We start from the raw sequence: 27536 nt of genomic DNA on the forward strand, positions 1-27536 counted from the left end.
CTTTCTAGAAGAGTATTTCTAGGTAACAAAAGTAACGTACCTAAGACGAGCGCTGGTTGCAGTACACAACAAGTAAAACTTGTATTGTGTATGTTTCAACAGCCGGAAGTCAATAAGCCCCAATTGGCGTCTGGTGTCTCAGCTGTTGAGGACAAATTTAGTCCAGTGCAGTACAAACACCAGCCTGGGGTCTTTAACGTGCACCACGCAGTACTGATACACGAGCGCACGCCGGTACGATGCTCATCCAGATCAAACGCTGCGGGGGTGGGGATAGAACCCAGGGTCCCTAGGTTCTGCAGCGCGAGCTTTCGCTCCACGTGCTCCGAGCTGGTGTGCGCTAGCCTACGCTATAGACAATTGCAAGCATGGCGCCACAAGTGGTGCCCCATGCGTGCAAGCGCGCGCAACGCGCGGGTGAACGTAGCTTTGGCAAGCTCGTAATCGCACGGGCGTGCCTGCTCGAGCAGAGACATGGCGGCGGCCAGTCGCCCAGCTTGCAATCGTCTATAGCCTACTCGGCTACCGATTCCCTTTCAACAAGTGCCCACAGAACTCAATCAAGCATTTTTTTTCTTGATTCAGCACACCACTAAGCTAGAGTATCAAACGGCGCACCTGGCTGGATCCGCCAGTCTTCTCAGTTAGTGGTAAAGAATATGAGCGATTCTGTCCATATGGAATGTGGCTTACATTTTTTTTTTATAACCTATGTTGGACATTCAGACGCCTATTCAAAAATGGACTTAAAATGAGTTTACAAGCGCGGCATCTACTATGAAACATTTAGTAACATCTCCCTTTATTTATTTTTTAATCGGACGCATTTTGTTTCTACACGGAAACTTAAAAACAATTTCGCGCAAGAACCTTAACTCTTCTTTCAGAAGCATACAGAAATTATTTATATAAAGGGTGGTGCCTGACTCGCTGTCATGTTTGATGTCGCTCCGTCATCATATCGATAACATATTCACGCGCTTTTATCAGAGACAGCTGCCATCGCGTCAAGGAACGGACACTGCCGTCGGCGATAAGACCGCCTACCGCAACGCACGAAAAGTCTATCATATCTCTACGCTTCTTAGTGCGTGCATATTCGGTTCCTGGAAGGTGCGGAAACACCGTCGCCACAATTTTCGTGACTGCGGTCTCCTCTCTTAATCAATGCGGACACGACACATTACGGTAACCGACATAGAAAAAAAGTATTGGGGCGTGTCAGAATCTGAGGAGTAGTGACCCGGTCCTGTTGCCATGACGACACGACCCGATGCCAACACGCGTGGTTCGAGCTCCCCCCCTCCCCTCGCCTATTACAGATTCCGGGAATCGTGCCAGCATTGCGGCTTCTATCAAATCCTTGTCTTTCTCTCTCTCTCTCTCCCTCTCTCTCGTGTCTCTCAGTGTCGTTTATTTTTAAAGAGGCGACCCACGAGATGTATCGGGGCTTGTGCGTACCGACAATGACGTTGATGGTATTTTTATCACCGGAGCAGGTTCCTCGGTCTGTGCTAATGAAGTATGGTACTTTCTTGCTGAAAAGAGGGAGCGGGGAAAGGTCTCGGCCGCCTGTCAGGTGTCTGGCGGCGACCTTCAGTTTGTCGACAGGTGAAAGGGCATGAGGGGTTACGTCACCAAGTTGATCTCGACGGTAGTCTCTCTCGTGAATGCTGAATGTTTTTGGCAACGCAACATTGAGTGACGTAAACGCTGTCGCTCCTCTACGCAAGGCAGCCATCATTATGAAATACCAAAACCGAATAACGGATGAAACGTTCCGTGTTTTCATAAGCTCAAGCCCCGCTAGCAGGCTCCAATTGTATCTTTTCTCTCCTTTCTACTGAAGTACTTTTTTTTTTCTCTCATTAAGCACCCCCTCCTCCCTTCTCTAGGTTACCTGGTCCAACTCCATCTGACGCAAGATCAGATATGTACAGAAATAGGCATGCAGCAGAAGTAGTATTGCATATATAACTACCAGATTGTCAATCATTTATTTGTCTACGTTTTATGCAGTTTAAAAGCTCAATTTTAGTGAGCTTCATTTTTCGATATTACTTCTAGGCGACGATTTTGTCCCAGATTTTAAGATGGGTTATTTAAATAGGACTTTATGTTTTCGGGTTTATATTTCTTAAATTCGGTTTCTTTTTTATAATTTTTTTTTGAGGGGGTACTTTTTTATATACGGTACTTTTCGCTAATATGTTTTCATATGGAACGGAAAATCACGCTTTATCGGGGGATTATGTTGAAGAAACGCAGGCATGCGATTCGTCAACCTCCAGCGAATATACGCCTGACCCGAATGCTCGGGATAAGTTCCCCTATTGACAAAAAAAAAAAAAAAAAAAAAAAAAAAAACGAAGTAAATGCGTTGTTCCGAAACAAGAAGCAGCCTCGCGGGCAGCCCTTTGGGTCTGTGTGCCGGGTCTACATAACATAAAACCTCAGTCAATAAAGTTTCTTTCCCAAAAATTTTCTTTACTTTTTTTTTCGTTTAAGGGCAGGTTAAATTTGGGTTTTTTCGGTTTTCCCCGATTTCGATAGAACTGTCTCGGGGGGTTTAATATTCTGGGTTTCATTGGTATTTAGCAAAAACAGGGAACCCTAGTTATACATTTTCCCACCCGTTCAAGCTTTGTTGTTTTGATTTCTTCTTATGTATATCTCTCGGGATTTCCCCTCTAGCCGTACATATATGTATAACTGTAAATAGTGGTTGATTCTAAAGATTAAGCGTTCAGGTAAATGTATCCTTCGAACAGCCGTAAGTCTACACATTTTAATTGCTTGTAGTTTTCGTGTTTTTTTTAGTGGATGGGCAGCATTATTTATATATGCATTTTGTTTTATTCAGACGTCTCTTCTTTACCTTTTAATCACAACTTCCAGGTGAACGGACTTCCTTCACGCCGGCACGGCGGATTCCAGACCGATATGTTTATGTTGAGGCACTTTTTCAACTAAAAAGGTGTCGGACAGGCAATAGGAAAACATTTAAGTTCGGAGATTTAATTGCGCATTTGAAACAAATACGCAGCTGGTCCACAAGGACACGAGCAAGAAGCGACTACCTCTATACGTCCTTGGAATTGTTGCGCTTCTCTTCCTTGTAACCGCATAAAAACGCCGGTTGTTGGTATTGACTTCGTACCGTCTTTTTCGTGTTCCTATCTGCCCTTCGCGCTCTTAATTTTTAATAGTGGGAACAAGTGAATCCCTTTAAAGTTATGTGTCGCAGATTGTCACATCTTTGTTTTTTTTAATCAAAGTTTTGCGCCAACAGGTGAAGAATGCCTAAGACAAACTTATAATTCAAAGACGAACAAAAACATAAGCAGAGTGCGCTGATTGTTTTTTTTTTTTTTTTTTTTCTTTTGTAGCCTTAAATACCACTTGCTCACGATTACCACATCGCTGTAGTTCCTCTCAAATGCCTTCTGCGTACCAAAATGCTCTAATTCGCGTAAAGTGAAGGCGCATTAAAGTTTTAGACGCTTCTTTTTTTTTTTTTTCCCCACCATGAGAGACTAAAAAACTCTTGAACAGCAATCTTCTTTTAGAACGCAGCCCTTAGGCGCCCTTTTTTGTGTTTCGCGGCGTCGGTGTCGGCGTCGCCGTCGGAGTAACCACGCTAAATTTAGCGGGAAATGGACATTACGTGACCTCAAAACCAATTTATTCCCTGCCAAATTTTGCGCGGAAATTCAGTTTCTCCGCTAGATTTAGCGGACAAATTCAGTTTCTCCGACAGATTTAGCGGGAAAATTGACGTTACATAACCTCAACTCTAGTTAAATTCCAAATGAATTAGTGTTAAGGTCACGTGACTTCAATTTTCCAGCTAAATCTAGCAGAGCAACTAAATTTTTCCATAGGTGAGGTGACAGCAAGTCATGTGACGTCATTTCCTCCCTCTAAATTTAGCGGCGAAAGTGAATTGGAGGAGGAGGGGAGAGGAGAAGGGGAGGAGTACAGGGTACGGAGGAGGAGGAGGCGGAGGGGCATACTTCCCCTCCTCCTCAAGAGTGCGCTCTAATTTCCCATTACAGAGATCTGTAAACGTCTTTCTTTTTTTTTTTTCAACTGCACAAGTGTTGAATGTTTGATTAAAGCGGTTGAGATGCACGTTGTGCAATATTCATCTCCTCTCTCTTTTAATGATAAAATATTCGAAACGTCATCAAAGATGTCACCTCATTTTGTATTTCCTTTCTATTCCCAATGTGTGCTATAATTCCGAACAGGTATTGACACCAGCTTAAAAGAAATAAAAAAAAAATATTCTTTCGATTCTGCCTTTTTTGCCTCTTAAATTTCTCTTCTTCCGCACTGGCTCCCCATCATTTCAAGATCATTACCTCGCGTTTTAGATATCAGAGATTGCGTCTATACACCCTTCCCAAAGTCCCTTGATACTTCTTTTACAAGTAGCGACAACCAATACAAATGACAAAGCACATTCCGCTGAAATAAAATGGCGGCATTCAGTTGCAACTTCTGCTGTGCGCCGCCACTAGCTTCCTAAAACCTGCACCGTCACGCAGTCGGCGCTTCAAAGAATGTCGCGACTTGTGGGAAGCTCTTATCTAGGGTCTTTACAACTTCCCAGGGAAGATGGCCCTGGCGAAAAATGTCGAGTCACCACTTGGCTATGCCAAATGACGAGCGTCTCATAGTCTGCAAAACAGGGCTATTGAGCATGCTCAGATCGCGCTCCACAGCTCAATAGAAAGAGATGGCAGCGCGCAGGAGACGAATATTGGAACGGTCTAGAGACGAGCAAATCAGTAGGCGCAGGACGAGACTGGATTAGAATAATGACGCGTATAGAACGTCACGGCTCCGCTATGTCCGCCCTGCACTTCTTTATGACATCCGGCACTTTACGATGAAGTTTCCCAAGAAAGGGGTTGCCCCGCGAGGCTACTGCAGCGCGGATTCCGTCAGTCGTGTTCGCCACGCTCAAGGGGAATCGGTGCAGCCTCGCGCAGCGCCCTGTACTTTTGGCTCCACATGACATTCGGTTTCCGTCGTGTAAGTTGTATCTTCCCTTGTTTCTATATACGTGTGTGATCAGGCTTTCTGGGGATCTCGTGTTGCCTTCGATGGAACGTGGATGTGCGTGGGGTGGCACTGAAAACTGAACGTACTTCAGATCGAGGTTCAAGCCGCCTCGCGGATTGCGCGTGGGTCGGTAAGGTCGTGGGGTAACCATTACTCGTTCTCTTCCTTTTTCTATCGAGGATGCTGGGTATCTGGTATTCGACTTCCAAAGTGACTAAACACGAGAAGATCGTCAGTACTCATCGCCCGGAAAAAATCATAGTCCCTCGACACCGTACAAACTATTTGTTAACAAACTCTCCTTCCACTGCAACCTGCCAACAATTAAAACAAAAGATTTTTTTTTTTTTTTTTAACGAAAGACATGCACTTTTTGTTTAGAGAGCCGATTTACGATTGCGTTTCATCTAGGTCGTTGAATGTTTTTCATATGTGTTTATGTATTAATATTTGTTAAATTATTTTTCAATATTGTGTCATTGTATGGATGCATAATGTGTGACCTGATGTTTCTTGTTGTTTTTGTTGTTTGGTTTAGGAGCTGCTGCCTTTATAACGGGCTCGACCCTTCCGCCAAGCTGCTTTTAGCAGCTTTTTGTCATTTAGCAGTTTTTTGTTTGTCTTAGTGTGCGTCTGAAAACCTAAATATTAGAATTTTCTAAGTATTTTTGCGCAAAAAAAGGAAAGAAAACATAGCAGGATAACGGGAATTATGAAAATCTTCATGACAATGACGGACTTTTTTGTTGAACGGTCGAAGTTTTCGGCTGCTACGAGAGTCAGTCCGGATGAGTCGTCCCGTTGACACCTGAATTCATCGCTATGCATTTGTGGAGCTACCGCGACAAATATATCCCTGGTTTTGCGTGACTCGTTGTTCTGTCGCTCTACACTATGAAGATAAAAAATGCCATCCTAGACGCTTTTACAACGACAAAAGTTTAATGACCTTTCTTGTGGCTTTCTAATGTAGGTAAAAGAAAAGTTGACTCTTTGCCTAGACATCTAAAGGTTTTCATAACTTCGCTCTCATTTTTTTTAGCACCTGAAACAGAATGTTTAAAGCTTCTTCACACCTTATAACAGCAGATAATTGAGTGAGTACAAGATTCACCAAACATACACAGAATTACAGGTGCGCAAGGCTGCGACTATTTAGGTGGCAGCTCTTTGTATTGTTGGGCACACAAGGGCAACATAGCGTTATATAATATTTACAAAAAGTTGCGTGGTGGCTGGGTGTCCTATTCCGCGTGCTAGTTTCCGTAATATAGGTGCCCTAAACAAATTCCTTTCTACGCACCACCGAACAAAATAAAATGCCAGACATTCAAGTAGTAGTAGAAAAAGAGCAGCGAGCGAGTTAAGCAGCATTTTCTCACGTACGTACTTAACTCTCCAATCTAAGGGTTTATGCGGACATCCTTTCGGGAATGTTCGATAAAACTGCCTCGGGTTTGTGTTATGAATGACAGAGTTTACTGGCGTTGCGTCCGTGTAAAATTATAGAAACTTTTGAAATGCGGTGTAGTTCTCAAACTGCAGTTATAACTTAAGATTGGGCGAGTTGGTTGTTCATGTTGGTCGACATTACAGCGCACTCAAAAACTGTCACTCAAGCTTTCACACACACAAGGAACACAACTCTCACACACGAAACACAAAGTCGTTAGTGAGCGCTGTGTGAGAGTTGTGTTCCTTGTGTCTGTGAAAGCTCGAGTGGCAGTTTTTTTAATTATTATAATGCAATGAAATGCAAAGGTGCAAGCAAGCTGGAATATTTTCGTCAGTTTTTTTAGTTCGCTGAAACGTCGAGCAACTCAAACTGCAGCTATCGTCGTCAGCTAGGGCTGCAGCGACTCGCTCTTGAGATAACCTGATCGCAGTTTGATTGATTCGTAACTACACGCTTGAACAGGTTTGTAACTTGGCTAATGCGAAATACCGGTGCTGTATGTATTAAAATTTGTCAATCTCCACACTGCCGTTGAAAATCCCGAGTTTGGGAAACAATGGCGTCGACTACAAACTAAATAAAAGCCGTGTTATTTTGTTTTTATAGACACTTCTTTTATTACTAACTCGTCAATATCGGTAAGACTCTTATTACATCATTTACTTTTAACGAGTACGCTTATTACTAAATTCCTTTGCGGTTGCTATTGGAAGCGTTCGGCACCTAAGGAAAGCGTACCGTTCTGCCTTGAAAGCCGATTGACAGCGGAAGCAACGACAACGTTCGCTTTGCATCGCCTAATGAAGGGCCGATCGGAGTTCTTCTAATGCGTCTGCTTCTAACAACAGCTCAAAAAAAAAAAAGACAAAAAAAAAAAAAAAAAAAAACAGAAGCAGCGAGATATTATTTGTCGCACATTATGCAACAAGGAATGTAGTTGGGCTAGTTGGTTGTGCATACTTGTTTGGTGGGAAAAGTGCTAAAAAACACACAGAAATACACTTTCAGTTGTAAGTCAGCGCCCTGTTTCTGTGTTTCGTCATCCTGGTCCTACGTTTCTTAGCGCGGTTCCCACCAAAGAAGTACACATTATGCATCGATACAATGCCACACCACTAAATATATATATATATATATATATATATATATATATATATATATATATATATATATATATATATATATATAAAAAGAGAGAGAGAGATACAGGGTGTCCCAATTTACCAGGCTTGATCTAGAATAGACCGTAAAAATCGACGCCTGCACGTAGCAATCTAAGCTTTTTTCCAAAGGTGTTCTTCACAGGTCGTTTCTTTCTTGCCAAATTCGAAAGCGTAGCTCCATTTCTCTAATAAATAGGGCCAAGAAACTTGCCAGGGTCCACGCGGGCGGCGACGCAGACGATCAAGTCGAGTGTCGAGGCGCGCTTGGCGCTCCGACACACGACCAAGTCGACTTGGTCCGACACCCTATATATATAGGGTGTATTTTTTAAGCTTTACAGATTTGTTTAAAAGAGCCTTGAAAGTTACACTTAAGCGGTTTGTGCAGGTGAGTTTTACGGCCGCGAGACATTCTATGGGTTGCTAATCTTTGGAATAAGTCAGGTAAATAATTACAATTCGTTAATAAACTTTTTAATTAGTGAAAATATACATATGGTTTCAATTAGAAACGTACTGAGCGTCGTCGAAAACCACTATATCAACTCTTTTTAGAACTATTTGAAGCTCGTGGGAAACTCGGTGGCGCGCCAAAGTTACCACGTGTGAAGCAGGCGCAAAGCTAGTAGTGGCGGAATGCGATGATAATCCTATCATTCAGGTGCCGATCCTAAGTAATAAAAAAATATGTCATATAAATATGTGTGATGTCCTTAATACGCTTCGAAATGCTAAAAACGGAAAAGGCCCGTCGTTGATCGCGAAACGGCATAAGTAATGCTTATTTTACAAAGCAGGAGTTCGAGGACTTGTGATTAAAATTTACGCTCTAATATCCGTACACTTCCCGGACCTTACGTCTTCTTCGACATTTCGCGCTAATAAAGTGAGCGGCATCCACGGTTCCAGTAAAAATCTCTCGAAGTATAGTGTAGCGCTCGAATTCAAGACGTGGTAACAATAAAAAATTACCGTGCAACCTTTTCTTGTGTTTGTTTTTCAGATGCTATGTAGAACAAACGCGCCAACACACACACGCGCACGCATCGTCGGGCACACATTAACTGCGGAGAAGGACCTTTGAAAAGTACTTTTTATATATATATATATATATCTCAAGGTCCCCAGGCGGTCTTAATGATAGACTCGGTAATTCTCTGGCTAGAGCAATCCGGATGTCCTTCGTTGGTTTATTCTGTAAAACCATAAAAGTATATTTATGCAGAGACGCACGCACACATGCAGGCAAACACACATGCATGAGCGATTGCGCGCGAAAGAAGTGGAAGAAATTTCTTCTGCCTTCTGCCGACCACGCCGTGGATAACCAGTTAGCGAGTGAGACCATGAATGCAATTAGTTACTCTCTTTAGATTTCTATCGTGGGTACTACATTGAAATCTAGTTTCCAAAAACCGAGGAATGTAGTCATTGTGGAGGTCTGAATGAATACGAAGGCTGTTTCCAATTTTCTATGTGTAAAGGAGGATGGTTTAAACTTCAGCAAGAATTAATGAGATCAGATTAGTTTTCTCGGTGACGTCTTAACTCACAAATACGCATGTTTGCGACTACAGCGACTAATCAAACCATCTTTTTTTTTCCGTATTTCAGTGCTTTGTCGTATTTCTGCGTTGTGAACGGACAATATTACTGTGCTAGCAGCTTTTACGAGAACGAAATGTTGATCGATTTTATTAAAGTTTTCTTTTACAAATAAAAATACAGTTGCCTTACCAAACTACTTCTGGGCACCTTCCATTTAGTTCTTCGCATGTAGGGCCACCACATTCTTGTGTTCTTGCGCGTCTTGCAGCATCATATTATTATTGCCAACACAAGAGACGTAAAAAACCAAAATTTGTATAGAGAGACCCACAGATGCAGCAAATTGTGAAAGTCTTTAGATGGTAGTTTGTTTTATTGTTGGGTGCACAAGAGAGAGAGCATTCCCGGGTAGTACACCAGAGGACCGCCTAACTTGGCACAAGTATGGCAATCACAGGGGCCAAACTTTGACCTAATACGGTTTTGTCCCAAGGCGTTAGTTAATGCCAGTGTACTTTGGCGTTTCTGTAGTTTTTTTTTTTTTTTTTTTTTTTTTTTTTTTTCTGGCAGGCCACATAATTGCCAAATTGGCAGACTTGAGCTAGAAGCTCAAGTACGAACCGAAGTACGAGCCGAAGAACTAGCACTGAAGCCTAATTCTGACACTTGTTCGTCAATCTAGGCCAAAAGTTGCCACATAAAAACCGAGTAACCAGAAAGTGAAGCCTACCTCTGGCACTTGTTTGATGATTCAACGCCCAAAGATGCGAGATGACAGCCAAACTACCGGAAGTAATGCCTAACCTTGCACTTGCTTGGCGAATTAGGGCCAAGATACCCATTATCTGGGAAAGCATTGGCTGTAGCTTGGCTTCGTTGGGCTACTTAATGTCCTAAATTCCCAAACAATAAAAACAAATTTAGGCCAAAACAGCTGTGCTATCTCGTTTAGTTACTGTTAGAAAACACTTGAGATATTGCTAAGCTACCTCTTGCATATATTCAACTTCTGTAAGTAAGATATCACAAAGATATATATCCTACACACGACGTTGATAGAAATTATAGGGAAGGTGACGTCGACTAAAGATACAGGATATAAAGTCATTTTTATGCGCAAATTATTTATCAAGTATTCGAGAGAACGACGATTAGACTGATAAAGAAACAGACTACACGCATTGGTGAATACCATTTATGACGCTACATTTCCTTGGGAAACAAGCTCCTATATCATTGAATATGTTTGCAGCCTCTAGAAGGCTCCATTAATGATGTATAATTCCTTCCCTGCTTTTTTCTGACGTGTTTTGTTGCAAATATAGATGCATCACTATCACACTCGGTCGCTTATCTACGTGAGAAAAAAAAAGGGGGAAATGTCCCGCGGCTTTCTATTCGCTCGAAGAGTTGTCGGTGTCCAAAGCAATTAACTGTCTGAGAGCGGAAATGCATTTGGCATGATGCTGCGACGGCTGTGCGATTTCCATAAACTCAAATATGACTGCCTCACTTAGTGCGCCTTCTAATGAAAGCGCTAAGCGTCCAGTGCCGACAAAAGCAGTCGTGCGTGAGTGAGTGTTCCTGAGGGGCAATTAGTGTTGACGTCTTCGTCCTTGTGGCGAAGCGTTTCCAAGTAAACCCTCGGAGTCCTTGATTGCAGTCGGAGTGTAATCCGTTTTCTCCGTTGTCATTACAATCCAATTTATCTCGCCCACAATATTTCTGGCATCGCACTACTCTTGCAATGCCTACGGACGTAATGCTTGTCGAACATTTTTTTTCTCCTTTTTACTATTACACCTAAAGAGCCCAACAAGAAAAAAAAAAAGATTTTAGCAGGAAACCTTCATTACACGTACAAAGTTTGAAGCTCGAATGACTTCCGGGAAAACGATAAGGAAGTGTGTACTTGACGAGAGTTTAGCACCGTTTTCAGGTTTGCACGAGCGAGAATTGTAGTTCCTGTATTCTCGCCTTTTCACGAAAGTGAGCAGGGGCGTCGCCTTAAAGCCTTAATTGTGGGAATACGGTTGCTCAAAACGCCAAAACCGATCACGGCTCTCCTGTAGTACTAATGGTGATTGACGGTGGAAAGCTGATTGTATATTTGAGTGGAATATAAACTGTGACTCATTAGGCCGGGACGAGAGCGCAAAACTTTGCCAGCTTCCTATATCTCCAAAGTCCTATAATGCGTAGGATGAAATATTTATGGAGCGATCGTATAAATTTGTTCAGAAGACCTCAACAGTCGTTCCGGGGATTGAATAACATATTTAGGATGTCTGTCACGAATCGCCGAAATTTCTTCTTTTTTTTAATGTTGTTTTGTCGTTTTTTCTGCATTTCTCCTGTGTGGGTGGTATGTCGGGGTAGGCCGGGCATCCCGAAAAGAAGCGACCGGGGAGTCGGGGACTTGATCTTTATCTCTACTCCGCCTTAGGTACGCGGCATACCGAGAACTGAAGGCTTTCTGTGTGTGTATTCTTTTATTGGGCCATGCCGAATGTACGGAAGGGAAGCTTGCCGCACCCCGGTTTTCTTTACTTTAAACCAGTTTTGTGTAGGCGTCGCACCCTGAACCGTAGGTTTGTTTTGTTTGTGTGGGGTTTGTGTCCGTTTGCGCCATGCGGGGATGCCGAAGAGGGAACGGTCGGGGGTCGGGCTCGTTAGCGGAAGGGCCGCTTTCTTTACGCGTCCAACCGAGGGTGTCTGGTGACCACGTCCCCAAAAACCTCCCAGCGACGCTGTTGAAGCTGGATGGAATGTAAAAGTAATTTTCTGTTTGTTTGCTTGGTAGTTTTTTTTTCTCCTGGAAAAAACGAAAAGGAAAAAGGGAAAAATTTGCGAAACTAAGAGTTCTGATTGGAGCCAAGAAGCTCGGTTCTGATTCGTCAACGTAAGTGTCTTCAGAGTGCTGCTAGCGCTTATATATAGAAGTGAACTGGCGGGAAAAGAGGCACGGAATCCCGAGAGCAGTCGGAGACGCTGCTCTCCCGTCCAGCGGGCGTGAAGACGACGGGGATTTGAGCCCGCCGTTGGAACGTCATTGTTCTTCTTCGAGTTTTGTTGGTTTCCCGTGTAGTACCGCGTGGTGCTAGTGTTGCAGTGCGAGTGCGTGAGAAAGTACGCCCGAGAAAATCGTCCGACGGACTGGACCAAGACCACGGAGGAGGCATCCAATTCCTGGACCACCGACGATCCGGCAGATAAGACTTTTATTATCACTTGATTTTTGTTGCGCCCGTGCGCTTTGAGTCTGCGGTTTGTATTGACCGACTCTTCGGGTTTTTTCTGTTTGTTCGCGAGCGTACGTCGCCTACGGTTTTGGCAAGAGCTTTTTGTTGTTGTTTGAAGTTAGTAAATACCTTTTGATATTATCCTTTACCCTGTGGTCGCCTCCCCTGCTCACTTTTACACCAGGCGTGGACCTAGCGCCTGTCAACCGGTCGAACATATTTTTTTTTTGTGTGTGCGCACATGAGCTGTGGCCTTTGTCTTTTTAATGTTGTTTCAATTAATTTACATACTGGCCCACTCACGCGTCTTGTGACAATGTCACAGTGTCACTTGTATTTTATTAAAGCCTATACAATTCTTTTTTCGATTTTTTTATTGGGAAGGTTTTTCCCCTGTGACCAATAACGTGTGACGTGACCTGAATTTTGTCTACTTATTGACCAATTAAAGTTTCCCGCTAAATCCCTGGTGAAAAGGTTATGCGAAGGTGTCCAAACGCATATAGGAGCATGTAAGAACCCAAAGGCAGGCATCAGCATTTGGGTTCTTACAACCCAAACTCAACAACAAATTGTTCTGGATAGGAAGCACAGTGAGGCCAGTTGTAATTTCGTATATGCACTCCCTAACCCGCACCTTAAAACGTGGCCGACCGGTACGACGTAACAGTTGTTTTTCTCGGCACCCAACAAGCTGTCCAGTCTTTGCCGTAAAATCAACTCCCCGCAGAAGCTGGAGACACATGCAAAACAAAAGACTGCAGAAAAAATTCACAGAATACACGAGAGGAGTTTGTTTATGAAATTCCAATGTCATGCGGGTCTGTATACGTTGGTCAGACAGGCCAATGTTTGGACGATCGCGCATTTCTTTTTCCAATGTCATGCGGGTCTGTATACATTGGTCAGACAGGCCAATGTTTGAACGATCGCGTATTTGTTTATGAAATTCCAATGTCATGCGGGTCTGTATACATTGGTCAGACAGGCCGATGTTTTGACGATGGCGCATGTGAACATGACGCGGTTATACGAGCAACCCCATCAGGACATCTGGACACGAACCACAGCCGCTGCCCTTGCTCCCCGTCATTTGACGACATCAAATTTTTGGCCAGGTACGCAGATAACGTATCTAGGGAGCTACACGAGGCCTCTGAGATGAAAGCCAAAGGCACGAGGTGCACAAGTGACACATCCATAATGTTATCGGTAAAAGAATATGCATTTTTTGATAGAGGGGATACACCAGTTCTAGTCATGATTGACATTTTTTTCATGGCTATATAAGGGTCGGTTTTTCAATAAATGTTAGATGCGAGTGCGGCAGTGCTTACGTCAACTTCTTCTCCCTGTCTATTTGGCGCTTGTCTACGAACGGGTCTGTACAATAAAAGAACCAAATAAAACATGAATATCAATGTAGATCAAAGAGCGTGCTGGTCCCTCATCCCATCTTTGTGGGACGTCTTCCCTCCGAACCACCTTCATCTTATCTTCTTTCGGTGTTCAGAAGTATCAAGTTCAGTTTTCTTGATGTGCACAGTGTTCGTGGATAGCCTTGCAGTAAATGATTTCAGAGCTAAGCAGAAGTCCATGTTGAACGTCGAAGCAGAAGTGAGTTATACAGAATTGCTTTAGAGGGGTCCCATGCAATGTTCATGATCAGTCAATTTGTTGAGTTAACCTAACACGTGTGCTCTCGGCGTCTTCTGGAACACTGGTCTCTGGCATCCTTGGGACATTAGTATGGCGCTTACTTGATGAATTTCTTTAGCGAACAAATGCATTCGAGGAAAACAATGCTTTTATGAGCGTTTATTTACAACGTGCTCATACGGCGAGTTTGGATACTTGGATTATTGAAGCCATCTTCTTGCGGCACAACCTTAATGACGCATGCATAGCTTCTATAAGAACATAGCGCGTTTAGGTCAATACAATGAGACTATAAAAGGCGCCTCCCGAATAGCGCGGTTCAAGTAACATAAAATAAGAAATATGTAATCAGGATTGTGTGGCATTGAACACGGTATTAACCGGCTCTCTCTGAACGTGACAATATTAGATTCGATAGCACTATACTTGACAATTTACATTACGTCGTGCAGGCTAATGCCTATTTTTACTCCTCCCGCACTACGAAGTTCGCGAAACGTAACTTCGCGGTAAGGTATTGCTGTTCCTGGTTGACCTTTTGGGGAAATGTGGCTCCTTCAGATGCGTGACTCTATTGAGGACACGGGTGCTTCAAGGATATTTCAAACGGGAACATTTTCCCAACAAATTCGTATGCGACGCCACAAGGACGTCGTCATATTGGCGCGACGACTTCAGAACTTCTATATGCGAATGGAAGCTATTCTGCATACATTATTACATCAAGAGGTTTGTAATTAATGGCGAGATTATTGTTCTTATGGTAGTTTGGTGAAACTCCTGCATTAATCCAAGTTTTTTTATGTCTTGATAGAAAGTGAAAAGAGGCCTTAACGCCTAATATTGAATTAGCATAAGCTCTATGGGGAACCATGTGAAACAAATTATTGCCAAGGATACCGCACCAACTCAATAGCACCTTCGACGTACTGGTCCGTCATGTCATTGCGACATTTTCTTTCTCACCCTATAAGGAAAGACTCTGGACAGTTTGTTTGAGAAGGCCGACCCTGAATCGACTCTTCAATGCTACGGAAACTAGGCTTGTCATTTTAGCACCGTCACGGAACTCTAGGCAGTGCCATTCAAAACGTCAAACCTGGAAGCTTTCCGTGTCAAACAAAAGTCTCCTGATATTTCTTTTTATAAGAAATGACAACCGATATAAATGACAAAGTTCAATCCGCTGGAACAAAATGACGTTATTTAGTTCAGTCTTATGCTGTTCGCCCTCACTCGCTTCCTGCACCGTCACGCAGTCGGCGCCTCAAAGAATTTCGCTACTTGTAGGAAGCTCTTATTTGAGAGCTTTATGCCAAACAAGCGAAGGACGTCTGGAACGCCCTAATGGAGGACTGAATATGAATTTAGATCATCTGGGGACCCTCTAACGTTCAGTCGAAATTACGGTACACGGCCGAGGTGCCCGCTCTTTAGCAGAGAGCGGGAACCTCTACCGGCATTCGAACCCGACACCTGGGGATCCGTAGGCAGGCGCTTTGCCTCGAAGCCACCGAGGCGGTAGCAATAGGATTGTCTAGCGATGATTTCTACAGTAAAGTACACTGCCCTCCGAATAGGTGTTGCCTTCAACCAGCAGCAGGAGTTACAACTCGCGCACAAAAAAAAAGGTGTCTTCGGATAAGATAAATACATGATGGGGTTTTCATCTGGGCCATTAAGATGAGGGAGAGGTCCTGGATTACGACCTATTTTTCACGCCACATACATAAAAAAAATCCAAGAGGAGACTCTGTTAGCCGGGGTGGAACGCTGCCTCCATTCTTTGCAAGCGAAAGTGACTATTACATTCAGTCCTATCCATGCCCCTTATTTAAATAATGATTACTTCCCCCCCCCCCCCCCCAAGATTTGCTCAATATATGCGTCATCAATATACTCCGCGGGCAATTTGACTCCTTTTATTGACGGGCTGTTGATTAATGATGGCCATTTAAAGGCCCATATGAGCCCGCAGGGCATCCCCTGGAAGCTGCGCTCTCTTTTGCTACCACGCCCCGTCGCTCCTCGACCTCGGCCTTGAATGAGCAGCTGTCTTGGCTCTGGTGCAGCCACGCACGATCACGATGACCGTTCCGCCACTAGAGCGATCATATCCGCTGCCATTATTATTTAGTTCTGTCTCCGCTCACCTTGAGTTTACCGTGGCCGAGAAGGAGAAGTGGCGTAAAAGAGGGAGGCCGTTAATAAGTAACAACGGAACTTTTCGAAACGGGCGTGAATATGAACTGACACCCAAAGTGCGTATTTGTGGGCGGTGGGGAGTGTGCAGACAACGCTTTCCGAACGATACCCTTGTTTAATTATATTATAGAGCAAGGGCCATTAAGTCTCTCGGGATCGGTGATGCGTGAGACTAGAGTCATTACTACTGTTCCTGCTTATATTTAAGGATGTGCACCTCTCGCGAACAGAGCATTACACAAATCGCCCCATACGCGCTTCCCTCGATGTCTTTTTCGCTGTGGAGCATGTTTTGAGCGTGCGCAGTAGCTCTCTTTATTGGAATATCATATGACACACATGTCCACCAGTTCGGTGACCCAGAATTTTTCTCCCGGGTGGCAAGCGCTGGGAAGGTATAGACGAACACTGAAAGGCTGTACAACTTTAATCATTATTTCACCCCTTGACCTTTTCCGGACCGTTTTAGAAGTGGTTCAACGTGGCCCTAGAATACGCGTTTTTAACCTTTGTTTTACCTTCTCGTAATCCCATCGTAGTTTCCTTCTTTCTAAAACTCATTGAAACATCATTTTAAGGAATCTCCATAATATTTAGCGGGGGCTGCAGCCCTGCGCATGTTTTAATATCGTTTTCTATTTCGCTCATAGACCAAACGCGGGTATAGTTTTATTTCAAAGCTGTAGATCGGCGGTAAGAATTTCGGTAACCTTGTGTTGATGCGTAGAAATAATAAGCAGTAGTTCGTCGTAGCCACATCCAATTTGTGCGCTTTACTTCTTTTAACTCCGCGTCTCTTCAAGCCCAGGTCCCTCCAATTCATTTCAACGTCATCTGTAGGTGGCGCACGATTCACGGCATTTTGTGCCCCACGTACGCCCGACATGTTCTGCATGCGGGACCCCCGTTCAATTCACTTAGAGCTTGTCAAAGCGAAACTTATCAAAAAACAAATGTATGACAAAACGAAAGAATTGTGCAAGCAATGGGCGGTATACATGTCTCCACGCGCGTTGCAAAACGCTCAATCTGACATGTTTTTTTTTTTTAATATTTTTGTTCAAGTTCTTCCCAATTAACCAAGAGCCACGGAGTTTCATGTAATTCGGTTGCTTTCCACATTGTATACTTTGTTAGCGGTACTATTCATTCGTGTCATATACCGAAGGACCAGAGCGACGAACTTTGCTCATTTTAGGTTTGTAAATATTTTATATGATCTCTACAAATAACTTATACACGAATTTTCCTACCAAAACAATAGAAACATGGGTTTCTTTGTTATATATTAATTTTCAAGTACATCCTGGTCGTAGGTTTTGACCCGAAGAAGTAAGTTAGGTAAAATCAGTGGGTTCTTTATTCTTTATTCAGGGAACTCCTGCAGCGCCTAGAAGGCATTATTGCAGGGGGCGAATAATAACGAAAAGAACATATCAACATTTGCAGCACAAACTATACATTCTTGTAAAGCGTTCCAGTCCTTGACCGTCCTCACAAAAAACGAATTTTTGCAGAGCTCTGTCCTAGTACAGTATTCGCGTATCTTGTGCACATGATCATTACGTTTGGAAAAATAATTTGGTTTTAAGAGGTGTGATGAGCTATTAATACCAGTAGCTTCATGATAAATGTTGTATAAAAATTTCAACCGTAAATTTTTTCGCCGAAGATCCAATGACGCCCATCCTAGTGATTGTTTCATGTTAGTTACACTAGAAAAACGGTCGTACTGGCCCAGGACGAAGCGTGCGGCACGATTTTGTATTTTTTCCAAGCCATCAATGCGATTTTTTTTGGAAGGGTCCCACACAGTGCATGCGTAATCTAGAAGTGGCCTTACATAGGCAAGATATGCTAGTTCTTTTATTTTTTGTGTAGCGTTTTTTAGGTTTCTTTGGACAAAGCCCAGTGCGCGACCCGCCCATATAATGACATCATCAATTTGCGAATCCCACGTGCAGTCGGATGACAAAATGACTCCGAGGTATTTTACTTTATTCTCATTCGTTACTAGCTCATTGCTTAAATAATACTGTGTGTCAAATTTATTACTTTTTTTTTTTTTTTTTGCCCTTGCGAATGCAGGATTTCTCGCCTTGTTCTGCTCTGCAGGTTATAGATACGAGCGATGCAGCACACGCGCGCGGACATGGCCGTTTTTTGTATTTTAGGAATAAAATAATTCGAAAACTGGGAGAAGTATGGAGGCGCGCGGTTAGGATAAAATTCGAACCTTCCCTCTAAGGCGAAGAATAGATTGCACAGCAGCGAGAAAACCACAAACCTGTATGGCTCCTTGTGTCGTGCCTCGCATTCGCCGCCAGGGCCGGATTTAATTGGGGCTACCACCGAATACGGAGAAACACCGGGGAGAGGTGGATGCGAGAGCGCGGGTGGACGTCAGAGCGTCTAGCAGTTCGACGACGGCGGCACAGAGTGCTCGGTCGTTGATATGGAGCGGGAGGGTCTGGTAGCACCGAGCATCAAAGAGCCATTTCTCGGAAAACCTGGACGTCAGCGCACAGCTTTTGCAGCGGCTAGGACCCGGAACACACTTGTTCGCTTGTGAGAAGTGCGTTTCGGCGTCTCGCCACAGCGGGGCGCCAGTCACATGGCTCTTCTTTCATTCGTTGTCTGCCGCTCCACCTTTTTCATTTCGGCGGCCGCTCCTCGTGGCGATCTGCTAGGCTTTGTACGTATTAGGAGGCTATGATAGAGGCAGTCTATACTCCGTTTCACCTTATTTTGTACCGCAGAGAAGGCTAGAAGCGCGAGCCCATAGCGTTGGGAGCTGCTCTTAACGCACGAGAGCTTGTGCCGCCGAGATGTGCCCTAGAGAAAGGAGCTCGTGCTTGTAGCCTTTCCTGCGGTACATCATAAGGTGAAACAGAATAGAGCTGCCTTTGTCTCGCTTTCCTCCTCTAATCAAAGCGAACAAGTGCGTCGTCGGCTCCTCGTGCAGTGTAGCGCGTTCGAACGCGTTCCAACACTGAGTAGACACAAAGGCTGCTAGCCTTTGCTTTCACCCACCCACACGAGGCAGGGGCAAGCAACATATTAAATCTTGCCCCGCGTGTATTCAGGCGACAGTAACAATAACGCAACTAAGGCTTCGTAGTTAAAGTTTTTAAAAAAATCCTCAATTTCGTGAAACGAGGGAAGTATTGCTTATATCCTCTTCAAACTCTCGCGGGTGTCCGCGTCCATTTAAACAAGAAAAGTCAGCTTAACCTCTCCTGGTTCTTCTTTTTTTTTTGTGTGTGTGTGTGTGCTTAAATTTAATTATTCCGGAAAGAATACCTCCATAAGTGAAGACTTTGACTTTCCGTAGTCCTGCACACGGGCATTGTTCTGATTCACCGAGCGAGAGTGGAGCGCAGTGTCCTTGATTACGCCGATGACACCCCGTGGACACGATTGGTGCAGAATGTTGGCAATGCCGCGACGGGTCTGCACTGTCAGGATTGAGCCGATTATCCGCCACGAGGATTGGAAAGCATTTGTGTTATCCTCATTAGCGTCTCGAGGGACGGCGGCGGTGCGCGGATTGTGACGACTTGATGTGTCGCTTCGCGCTTGTTTCCCGGTTGCTATTACGAGGCGACGTCGCGGCGTCATAGTCCATCTTATCACTAAGAGCTTAAGAAACGCAGGGCATGGTCTATTATGTTCGCGCACCTTTCTTAGCGCTTTGTCTATTGCCATTCTTATCCGAAAATGCCTCAATCCAAGGTCTTCTATATACTGGCAAAGCCTGGAAGATCGCCATGAAAAGCGGTCGCAGAAATGGAAAAGTTGGAGCGACAGAAAACGGATGAGAGGAGAGCCACATGGCTGGCGCCCCGCTGCGGTGAGACGCCGAAACACACTTCTCCCGACCGAACAAGTCTGTTTCGGGTCCTCGCCGCTGCAAAGGCTGTGCGCTGACGAACAGGTTCCCCGAGAAATGGCTCTTTGCTGCTGTGTGCTACCAGATCCTCGCGCTCCAAATCTTCGACCGGGCACTCGATGGCTTCGTCGTCGAACCGCTTTGGTAGTATAGAGGAGGCAATGCTCGATCTCATTGAGCGCGCGCCAAAAATAATTAAGATGCTCAGGGACTCGCTGCGCACTGCTTTTTCTTAAGCTGCCGTTGGCTATCACCAGGAACTCTGAGATTATCGGGGCTGCCAACCTGTTGTCAACCTTCTGTTCCGAAATGTATCCAGGATGGTAAATCTGGGGAAGGCGGGGAGCTATAGCAGGGTCCCCAAACCCGATTCGCGCCAGTCTACCGACAGGCCCGCGGCTGACCGCTGCCCTTGAAATGAAACCTGGCCCGCTGACCCTTCTGCACCGCCGCAAAAATAAACGTGCGCAAACAAAGGGCGACGCAACGCGCGCACCTGCCGGGAAAACAAAGGTACAAGAAAAATAAAAGGTGCAAATCGATTATCGCAAAACGTGTTTTCTCGTCATATTCTCCGTTGGACTTTGTCCTCATCACCATAACCATTATTTCTTCGCTGTTTTGTATCTCCGTAACTTGGTATATTTTCCGTTCCGGTGTATATTCTGCCAGTCTCCTGTGTCGTATGTATCGAATATTGTCAGCATCGGCTCCATCCTTCTCTTCAGTCTTCTGCCCCGTTAAAACAAGTTAAAGTCCCTATGCGCTTTGAGTTATGCCTGATGAGTTTTCTAGGTAACAATTATTTTGTAACCTCATAATTAGCTAAATATTGGGTTTCAGAATCAAGTAGATATATTCAGCCATTATAGATTCTTATTTTTTTAATTTTTATTCCAACTTTCAATTTTACTTTTACATGCTTATCTACAATTATTTATTTCGTTTTTCCCGGTTTATTTTTGCTTACTTATAGTACGGCCCGCGAGACGATGAGGCCCTCCCTGATGAGCCCCCCCCCCCCCCCCCCCCCCCCTTAGCCAAAAAGTTTGGAAACCCCTGGTCTGTAGCACAGTTGAGTGTACTTTGTATAGGGCATTATGGACTGTGTTAGACTCAGCCTTGGGGTGTGTTTGGGGCTGTTAGAGAATGCGTATCATTTACCGCTCCAGCTATCTGTCACGTGGCACACTACCAAGTTTGAGTAGATTGCTCCGATGACTTCAGTAATGTTGCCCGATGTTTCGTCGCCGCCTTTCCATATGTGGCTAATCGTTATCTGGTATGGTTATCGGGGGTATCAAAGGAGTCGAAACGATCTACTAAGACTCTCTAATGGAAGTCGCACGCCAGGGTCCAAAAATGGGACGATGCGCTGATTTGTGTTTCTTTGTATCCCCAGCAGAGCAACGAGCCGGCGGGGCGGCGGCAGGGGTCCGGGTGGCGGTGGATGATCGCCTTCTCGTGCGCATGGATGAACTTCTTCCACCGGGGCCTGATCCGCTCCATGGCCGTCGTGTACGTGCAGCTCATCCAGACGTTCGGCATCACGCGCGAAGAGGCCGCCCTGCCGCTCAGTCTCGTCTCGGTCATCGCTGGATGCTCCGGTGAGTCGGCGTCGATTGATCCCCCTTGTCCGTCCCCGGGGGGTGCGGGTCGACGAGGATCGGGCGCGTATAACGAACGCAGTAGCTTCAAAGAAGATGGCTGCAGCACTTATGCACCAACTATACTCGCTTTCCCCTTACGATGGGCCACGGAGGACGGTACGGGCCATCGACGTCAATGCAGTGTCGTATGAGTGTACCGTTACATTCGGAGGAGGCGCAAAAATGTCATCTACTCCAAAAAAACAATGCGAGTTCACTGTCCAGCGGAAAACGAGACGAAGAATTACGGCTTACAGTAGAACCATCCCTGCCAAGGACGACGCTCAGGAAAGGGTTTAACCAGAAACGAATGAAACATTGCAGGGCAATTGTTTTCCGGATGAAACGTGTGGCGTCTACGCGCTCGGCACTCTTTATCGGTTAGTTTAGCGACTCACTTAACGCGTGGTATGTACACTCGATAGCCATTCCTGAATTGGAGATACCGGCGCCAACCCGGGTTTCAAAAACGTGTGGAGGTGTGTCGAGTTGCTATTTGCTGGATGCAGACTGGATGTACCGCAGTGCTTTCCCGCCAAATAGAACCTCAACTCACGGCGATGCGACGTGACACAGGATAATATTGCGGAACTAGAAGCATAGAAGTATAAAGCTGCCCTGATACGTGCTCGCGCCGAGATATACATTCTCGGTAAACAAGATACCAAACGGGCACAAGGTGCCGAGGAATAAAAGCAAAGCAAGGACAGGTATTGCAGAAATAGAACACCGAGGATTGCTGAGCGGTCGTGCCGTAATTATAGAAAAGACAGTTACTGAATATTATTGCAGTTTTTTTTGCGCGCAAGAAAGACTGCAAGTACTCACAGCTCTTTCATTATCTTGTGGTGATGCCGTGACTATAGCGATGAGATAAGCGCGGCTGAGATCGAGAAAGCGAATGACGAACTGTCGGCAAAAAATATCGGAGTCCTCATGGCTTGAATGCAGATTTTCATTAGAAATACAAATATGCCACCACCAGGTACCTTCACACAGTAATAAATGAGGCATACGAGACGAAGAAATTCCCACCGTTATATCTGAACAAATTCACGGTACTTATCTTCGAGAGGACGACGATAACAGTTTTAAAAAATTATTAGGAATTACAGGCCAATAGCACTCGGTAACACCGACTATAAAGAATTTATCAAAGTTCTAGGCTGCCGATTACAAAAAGTCATAAGTGAGTTCGTAGGGCAGATTCAGACATGTGTTATTAAAGAAAGGTCGATTTTAACAAATATACACGTCGCGAGGTGTATACTAGAGCTTTGCGGTGTCGTGACCGAGCCTCTGCACCATGTTGACGGCCAGCCTAGTGCCAGGCCAAGCCAGGAGCCGGGTGGACCACGGGCAGGGACGTTTCGAAATCAGGAAGCGGCGTCCCCTTAAACTCTGTTTCATTTGCTTATTCACAACAGTTCAGTAGATCACAACTCTCGAAGCTTGCTGCTCCTTTTTAACAGCTCCCCTTTCCCGTAGTTCTTTAGCTAGAGAAAATAGGGAACCACGCGGCAGCCAATGCCGGCAAAGTCAGAGGTACCACCACCCCTTCCAACACCACCTCGGAACACAGGGTACCACCACCCCCTTCCAACACCACCTCGGAACACACTCTCGCAGACAGAGCTCCTGCGTCTGAGATTCCTCGCTGACGTCGACGAGTCAGAAGGGGAACGGCGCCGACCTACGGCGAGCAACGTCCCCACCAGAAACGCGACAGCCAGCAACGTTAAAGGGACACTCAAGCGGTTTTTGGAGAAGCTACTTTTTGGTGCGATGGTGTTAAGGAAGTGTCAGTGAATGAGTATCTTCAGTTTTAGAAGGCAGAAACGCCTATTAATCACGCAGGAATAAAATACGTGCGGACTCTTTTTTGTACTTGCGAGGACCAATGAAATTATCGTATGTTTGAAAATTTTGGCGGTCTTTTTAAAGTTTCGCTAAAAAAACAATTTTCAGTTCATTTAAATATGTTGTGCATGATAATTTCACAAGACGTAAACTATTTCTAGTTTAGAATACGCGATAGCGCAATTATCGTTTCACAAACAAGGGACTACGTTTTCTATTTGCCTTCCTCCGCGGGGGGTGAATTTCCCGTTCCCCAGGGATGCGCGGAAGCGCACGTATCTCCGCGCGTTGCTACCACGACCAGTTGGTCGTGGTTGCAGGCCAGTCGTGCCGGTCGCGGGCCGGCCGGCTCCTTCTATCCGGAAACGTGGCGTCGGTGGTGATCGTCGGAATGGACGGCCTGGTGAAAGCTCATCGTTCCGCGTAAAAGCGCTATCCTTGACTGTGAATTTTCGTCGTGTTTCGCTATGATAACCCAGCACGTACTAGAAGGGAACATCCACCTACTCGTGCGGCGATGTCGTGGCGGCACTCTCAAGATAGCAGAAACGCCCGTGCCGTCGTGTTTGTTTACTTCGACTACAGTGGTGCTTTCTAAGCATTTGTGTCCTCGAACATCGCCCGGCTTTCTGATTTGGCGCATTTCATGCGTGTGCTCAAGTTCAAGGTATTACTGGCGCGTACCGTATAAAGGATACGAATTTTCACGCGTTTTCATCACCGGAGAAAAGTGATTAGTGTTAGCAATCCTGAACGCTCGCCACGTCTATCTGATCACGAAATCATATTTCTACGTTGCTATATCGCTGCTAAGATTACATTGTCTTTTATAATCGTAGAAAAGGCGTGTGGCGATATTTGTACTATTGCAATGTCGTGTATTAGAGTCGTGATCGTCCAAGACGGCGCTGCATCTTTTTATTTTATTTTTTTCATTCGCTGTACCCTGCAAGCCTATCAAGAAAAAATAATAAAGCTTTAGACTAGAAAACTGTCTGTCTATATTCTGTTACGGCATTGAGTAGCAGTGCGTCCCCTTTTTTAGAGGGGCCGCTGACACAGCTGACGGCGGCGTACAGAAGCGGTCGCCGTGCTGACGACCCGCTGCGCTTGTTGTAGTGGTTACAGGTGTGTGTACGCGCGGCGCAGTGCGGTCGTTCCGGTCGCTGCGGTTGCAATGGACGCAGTCATAGGTGCGCGCTCGTTGCACATGTCTGAACCAGCCTTCCCCCCGTTCTCCCGAGGCGAAAGTCAACGTGGCGACATCGTTTGACATCACGCACCAGAGGTAACGCTGCGATGTCAAACGTTGGTTTGGTTACGACTTGCCCCAACCGCAAATCGAAGAACGCCCGAAAAGGTCTGCGTTTCGTCGTCCTCGGAACCCGAACATGACTCCGAAGCGGTGCTATCGTCCACATCGCACGTCGGAGTGGCGTCATAGGAAATCATCCCCAGGTCGGCTGTCCGCCGAAGAACTTCAACCTCTAACGGCGTCAGGTCCTCGAGCGTAGAGAACTCCGCCATGATCGAAGCTCGAATGACAAAGAGGTTCGGCCGATGCGGCTACCTCGGGATCACTGCGCGACGGAACGTCGTCCAACGCCATTGGCCCGAGATCCTTTTGATAAGCGTGCGACGACCAATGAGAGTGGTTTCGTTTTCGGATGGATCCGAGGTTTGGCGGCCTTCAATTACATTCTTATTAAAGAAATAATCACCGTATGACTATACTTTTTGGTTTTTAGGGATACTTAAGGCGTCTAAATTCAGCTGTCATTATCAAAACACGAACTCAAAAACCACTTGACTGCCCCGTCGAGGAAGATCGCGGTTGTTCACCGGAAAGTCTATACCGCAACTCATGTTTACAAACAAACCGGAGCGCCCCTAGCGGACGCCACCGGCGCCGGGCATGCGCGATGGAGTGTGGGCAAAATCTCGCCGTCGCCCGTAAACAAACCATTGGAATGCGATGTTGTCGGCGTCGGTGTGAGCCCCGTGCTCTTTTTCGCGTTGGCATGGTTGATTCTACGTCTTCCTGGCAATGTCTGACTACTTGAACGGCCTCAGCGAAATTACCGAGGCTCGTTACACCGCAAAACTTCGCGTGAATATGTGACATGCGGTGATACATTCTGCGTGGACGCCGCATAATAGACGCTAAAGCCTGATCCACACGCTGAGATTCTGCTCGCTATTTTCAGTCATGACGTCGCTCGGTCTGCAACAGCGTGAACCGTAGCTGAGATGGTCGACGTCGATACTGAAAATCGCAAGCAGAATCGGACCATGTGAATCAGGCATAACAAGTCGGTGATCGCCACTCGTAACAATTATCAACATATGTTTGTATCTACTGTTTACACCGAGCCTATTAATTCCTACCAAACTTCAAACTTAGTATTTTGAGTCCTGCACTTACTTTTTACCGCAATGACCGGACGTTTGGTCTACGGGCCGCTGTCGTTTGAACGAGCAGAAAACAACAAGCAGGAACGTTTTAGAGCAGACGACAGTTTGAACTATCAGGCGGGTTTCGAACTGAAGACAAACTGAACGTAGTCCGCAGGCGGTCCGTAAAACTTTGCGGTTTTCCCGCGTTCATACTGGAATAAAACCAATAAATCTGACGACCACAAGTGTCCGCAAATTCAACCCAAAGTGCTTCCCGCACAAACAGTTGTGGTACGCCGGTGTCTGGTTTTCCTTTTTCATGTCCCTATTCACGTTCTCGGACGAATCGGGCAGGAAGAAAACACATGAAAAATGACCTTCAAACTTTTTCCGACTCTGTAGGCACAGTCCTAGTCGCAATGTTTTGACAGAAAAACAAGTTTTTGTCTAATTTAAAAAAAAAGAAAGAAACACGCAGGAATACACGCTTTGCATGAACGTGTGAACGCAGCCCGTGGTACGCTTTCCGCGCGTCACTGTTTTCCCTCTTCAAGGTCACGTGACGCTCACACAGCCTTGCATTGGCTCTGGTGGCTCGTAGCATCCCCTGTGCTCGGACGTACGGGCGAGGCTCGTACAATGACAAGCTTCCGGATGGTCAATCGCCATCCGCTGCGTGATTCCACGCCGTTTGAGAACTTCGAAATGGCAGGCCTCTGTGAAGGTCGCGCTGGTGCATCGCTTAGCGTGGAAAGGGGGTCCGTTCCTAGCAGCAGTCGTAATAGCTTCCTCTGTCGCCGGAGAAGTATACACCAACTCATATCTGTTACGTCACGGCGCGGTGGTGGCGCGTCGGGCGCACTTCCGGTCTGGAGCTGTAGGCGGAAGGCCCCATGTGGGTCGTGTATTCCTGCGTTGTTTTCAAAGGAACCAGACAAAAACCTGCCTTCTCGTGAAAACTTGTGACTGGGGCTGTACCAAAATAGTCGAGAAAGGCTTGAAGGTCAGTTTTCATGTGCTCGGTTCGTCCGAGAACGTGGAAATGTGCCGTGAAAAGGGAAAACCAGACGCCGACGGACCACGATTGTTTGGGCGGGAAGCACTTTGGGTTGAATTCACGGATACTTGTGGCCATCAAAATTTATTTGTTTTGTTCCGATATGAACGCCGGAAAACCGTCAAGTTGTACGGACCACCGTTCAATGCGTCTTCAAGTTCGAACGGCCGCCTGATTGTTCGAACTGTCGTCTGCCCTTTCAAACGTTTCTGCTTGTCGTCTGCTCTTTTAGACGACACCGGCCTTTAGACTAAATGGTGGCCCGGTACTTGCGATAAGAGGTAAGTGCAGGCCTCAAAAGACTTAAGTTGGAAGGTTGGTAAGCAGGCTCGATC

General features: G+C 45.5%; 1 protein-coding gene across 2 annotated transcripts in view; it reads left to right on the forward strand.

Moving 5' to 3' along the window:
* Positions 1–27536, forward strand: part of LOC8033496 — an 82056-nt gene that overhangs the window by 27479 nt on the left and 27041 nt on the right. The window contains exon 2 of one of the 2 annotated variants that reach the window (XM_029991332.4): positions 21644–21845. In XM_029991332.4, coding sequence (XP_029847192.3) covers positions 21644–21845 — 202 coding nt within the window. Of the gene's footprint in view, positions 1–21640; positions 21846–27536 lie in introns of both variants that reach the window. The other variant, XM_029991331.4, reaches the window with a different exon arrangement.

The sequence above is a fragment of the Ixodes scapularis genome, unplaced genomic scaffold, assembly GCF_016920785.2.
Source record: "Ixodes scapularis isolate PalLabHiFi unplaced genomic scaffold, ASM1692078v2 PGA_scaffold1__304_contigs__length_218370807, whole genome shotgun sequence".
In the NCBI taxonomy this organism is placed as follows: domain Eukaryota; kingdom Metazoa; phylum Arthropoda; class Arachnida; order Ixodida; family Ixodidae; genus Ixodes; species Ixodes scapularis.